Genomic DNA, 3564 nt, shown 5'->3' with positions numbered 1-3564 from the left:
GAGTCACATTTGTGCACTCGGCGAGTCGGGTCAAAAGTTGGACCGTTGACTTTTATTGACTTTTAGGGTTTGGTCAACGTTAGGGTCTTTGAGCCATGAGAAGGGTAAAATGGTCTTTTACCTTTCTGAGAGTACTAAGAGGAGGAATAGTCTAGCCTTGAGAGATGTATTGATTCAGAGTGTTTATTTCATATGATTAGGCGGAGGCTAGACCCGACTTTACAGAGTTCGAGCTTTACCGAGTTACCCGAGGTGAGTCTTCTCACTATACTTTACCTAGAGTGGTAATTAGAGCTATGAGACAGAGTATTGTGTATGCTTTTGCATGATGTGATTTCTATGTGTTATATGCTATGTATGTTACAGAGTTTTCAGAGTTAGGACCGGAAGGTCCACAGAGTTAGGGTCAGAGGACCCATAGAGTTAGGGCCAGAGGGCCCACAGAGTTATGGGACTGGGGGGGGTCCCACAGAGACACTTTGACCAGAGTGTCAAACACTATAGCCTCGAGTGGCTAATATGTGTTATGTGTGGTATTTTGGGGAACTCACTAAGCATTTATGCTTACAGTGTTGTGTTATGTGTCTCAGGTACCAGCGAGGATCGCGGGAAGGCGCCGGCTTGATCAGTACACACGCGGGGAGATTTTATTATGATCTTGGAATATGATGTTATGTGATACAATGGTGTTTTTATAACGATTATGAATGAAAACGTGTTTTATAAAATGTGAAAAATCGTTTTGAAAATTTGGGTGTTACACATCACGTGTGTGTGTATATATATATATATATATATATATATATATATATATATATATATATATATATAGAGAGAGAGAGAGAGAGAGAGAGAGAGATAAAAACTACTTTTATTTTTTGTATTTTAAATTCGTATAATACATAGAGCAAACTCCATTGAGGATGACGTTCTTCTTCATTTTATTGGTCTCTATCTCTGATACTTTTAGTATCTAGTAAATTTTAATTTTTATATTCAATATCTTAAATAATAAAACTTTATAAAACGACGATGTGTTTTTTTCTGTGTCAGGGTAATAACATTTTTGTTTTGTTCATATTTGGATAACTTTTTTTATATACATCTAGGTAACAAACTTAATAAAAATGTTCACATATAACTATTATGACCGGATGTGACTTGTCACAACCGGTCATAATAGCCATATGCGAACATTTTCAAAAAATTCGTTATCTAGATATTTAAAAAAAAAGTTAGTCCGAACAAAATAAAAAAATAATTACATTAATAAGTCAATTTCCTTTTATTTAATAAATTTATTCAGTCTTGGGAAAAAGTCATTAAACCAATAAAATATTCTAATTTCGATATTTTCCTTTGGTATGGAGTATTTACTTCAGTTTAGAGCCCATTATTCACCTGCTCAACTTCAACTTCACGCAAACCAGATCTTAGATTTCTTCTCCGACGATGACTCATATCCTTTTGCAGTTTTACATAGTTTGTTGCTTTTCGTACTAGATCTGATGCTATCTATCTACTACTTTCTATATATTTTTCATCAAATATCTACACATGGATTTCGTTTGTGTATATGTTTTTCTTAATGGAAGATCGAACGAGGTAACCAGAGGGAGAAGGATCGCGAAAGAGCTAATGCTCGTGGTGGCGCCAAAGGGAAGAACAAAGACGATGGGTTGACTCCTGAACAACGTCGTGAAAGGTTTGAATATTTGCCCTAATTTTGGTAAAATTTTGTGTCTTCTGTGTTGATATCTGTTAATTTGTGGCGCGTCAAATATAACTTAGATTTAGTCCTTATGATGCAATGGATCTAGCATTTGGTGTTGCTAATTTGTGAATAATTTACGATTGAGAATTACACATTCTGTAAATACTAGAAAACGAAGAATTAAACACAGTTTTTACGTGGTTTAGCAATTAATCTTGCTAGATTTGTGAATAAGAGTCGCTTGTAAGTCTTTGTAAAGTTTAATAATCACACAAACCATAATAATTGTTGAATACAAAGAACTAAACACCAGATAATGGGGTTTACCATTTACTTCTGTTAAAATTCTTATTGTATCTCATCAGTTCTATGGTATGTTTGGTGAAAAGGAACTCTTATTATTATAAGAAGAAAGCCATCATTCTAATTGTCTGCAACTCTTTTTAAAAGAAGGGGAGAGTTGAATCTCTGAACTCTGAAGTATCAGACAGGTTTGTGTAGTTAAGTAGCCATCCAACAATTTTCTGTTTACAAAATGATGATTATGTGTCTAGTGAATTGAACTGTTACAGCTCTTAGGGTCAGTCAATTGGAACAGAAAAAATGAAAATTAAAGTTTCAATTTTGTTTTAGTTTAGTCATTTTTTATCCAATTTTATCCCATTCAACTTGCAAACCAGCTGAGCTGGCATCCTACCTGGTGTAATGTTGGCAACAGTTGTCCAAATCATCCGGTTTTATTCAAAAATAACATTGTCTCTTGTCTCATTTAGGTATCTTTTTACTCAAAACCCCTACTTTGAAAAAATACCTAGTTAACACGAAAGTAGACAATCCTGCTTTTAGGAAAAACAAGCTGACATGGATGATTTTAGCCAAGTGTATGCCACATAGGATGCCAACTCAGCTGGTTAAATGGGTTAAAATTGAATAAATTGAAACTTTAATCATTTGGTGTGTTTAATTTGTGCAATAGTTGGTTACCATAAGATGTTGTCAGGTGAACTACAAAAAGTTGATTCTTTGGTAATAATTTTTCGTTAGAAATTCAAGATTTATTTATTTATTTTTAATTTATAGTTGAAATTGGTCTATTCCACAATAAAAATCAAATTATACATTCCTTTGTTTGAAAGGATTTATTAAATTTTTTAGTTAATATAATAAAATACCTTATATATTGTGTTTTTCTGTATTAAACCTCAAACTTTTTTTTTTTTTATATTTAAGATGTTAATTAACGGGTGATACACAACACAGGGATGGAAAAGCACTTCAAGAGAAGGCTGCCAAGAAAGCAGAAAAGGCTGCAGGGAGTGGTGATGCTGGAGGTAAATCCACCAAGAAATAACACAATTTCTTGATGTTTTTCTCTTCATTCTGTGATTTGATTATAGATAAATTCAAGTTTTACATTGCTTGAGATTATGAAAAGATTTATATTTATAAAGATATTGTAAGTTTGTAACATTTGGCTTGTATTTTAATTGTTATATTTATCAAGAAATAATCCATTAGCTTTCTGTGCTTTCATGTGACATCATTTGGTGGTTAACCCCATCTCCCCCTTTTAACCAATTGTGTATGGTAATCTTTGTATTGTCGTCTAAATACAAAAAAAGATATATTTAAATAAATCAAAACATTTTATTCATAGCATTAGTTAGACTTGCACACACTAGTCCCAAACCTGACATCACATCGACAGAAGAAGTTTTTTGCGATGGTGGGCTTTTGTTTTTTGTGGTTTTGAGTGTGGCGTTTAAAGAAATGTTAAATGACAAATTTTGAAGCATTTTCAGAGGATTTGGATTGATTTTTTTTAATCCTTTGGTGACGAAGGCGACCAT

General features: G+C 33.0%; 1 protein-coding gene across 1 annotated transcript; it reads left to right on the top strand.

Annotated features, from left to right (window-relative positions):
* The first annotated feature begins 1347 nt into the window (after positions 1-1347).
* On the top strand, positions 1348-3237 carry LOC145120530 (uncharacterized). Its single transcript, XM_079056340.1, has 3 exons — positions 1348-1459; positions 1603-1705; positions 2975-3237. The coding sequence occupies exons 1-3, from the start codon at positions 1453-1455 to the stop codon at positions 3063-3065; spliced, it is 201 nt and encodes a 66-aa protein (XP_078912466.1). The 5' UTR covers positions 1348-1452; the 3' UTR covers positions 3066-3237.
* The last annotated feature ends 327 nt before the right edge of the window (positions 3238-3564 follow it).

This window comes from Lactuca virosa, chromosome 6 (genome assembly GCF_052849685.1).
Source record: "Lactuca virosa cultivar CGN04683 chromosome 6, Lactuca_virosa_CGN04683_v6, whole genome shotgun sequence".
In the NCBI taxonomy this organism is placed as follows: domain Eukaryota; kingdom Viridiplantae; phylum Streptophyta; class Magnoliopsida; order Asterales; family Asteraceae; genus Lactuca; species Lactuca virosa.
Note: the sequence above shows the minus strand (reverse complement) of the source record. Positions and strands in the feature narration are given on the sequence as shown.

Coding starts and splice junctions, on each gene's coding strand:
- LOC145120530 (XM_079056340.1), top strand. Junction 1,706..2,974: donor CCTGAACAACGTCGTGAAAG/GTTTGAATATTT, acceptor TACACAACACAG/GGATGGAAAAGCACTTCAAG.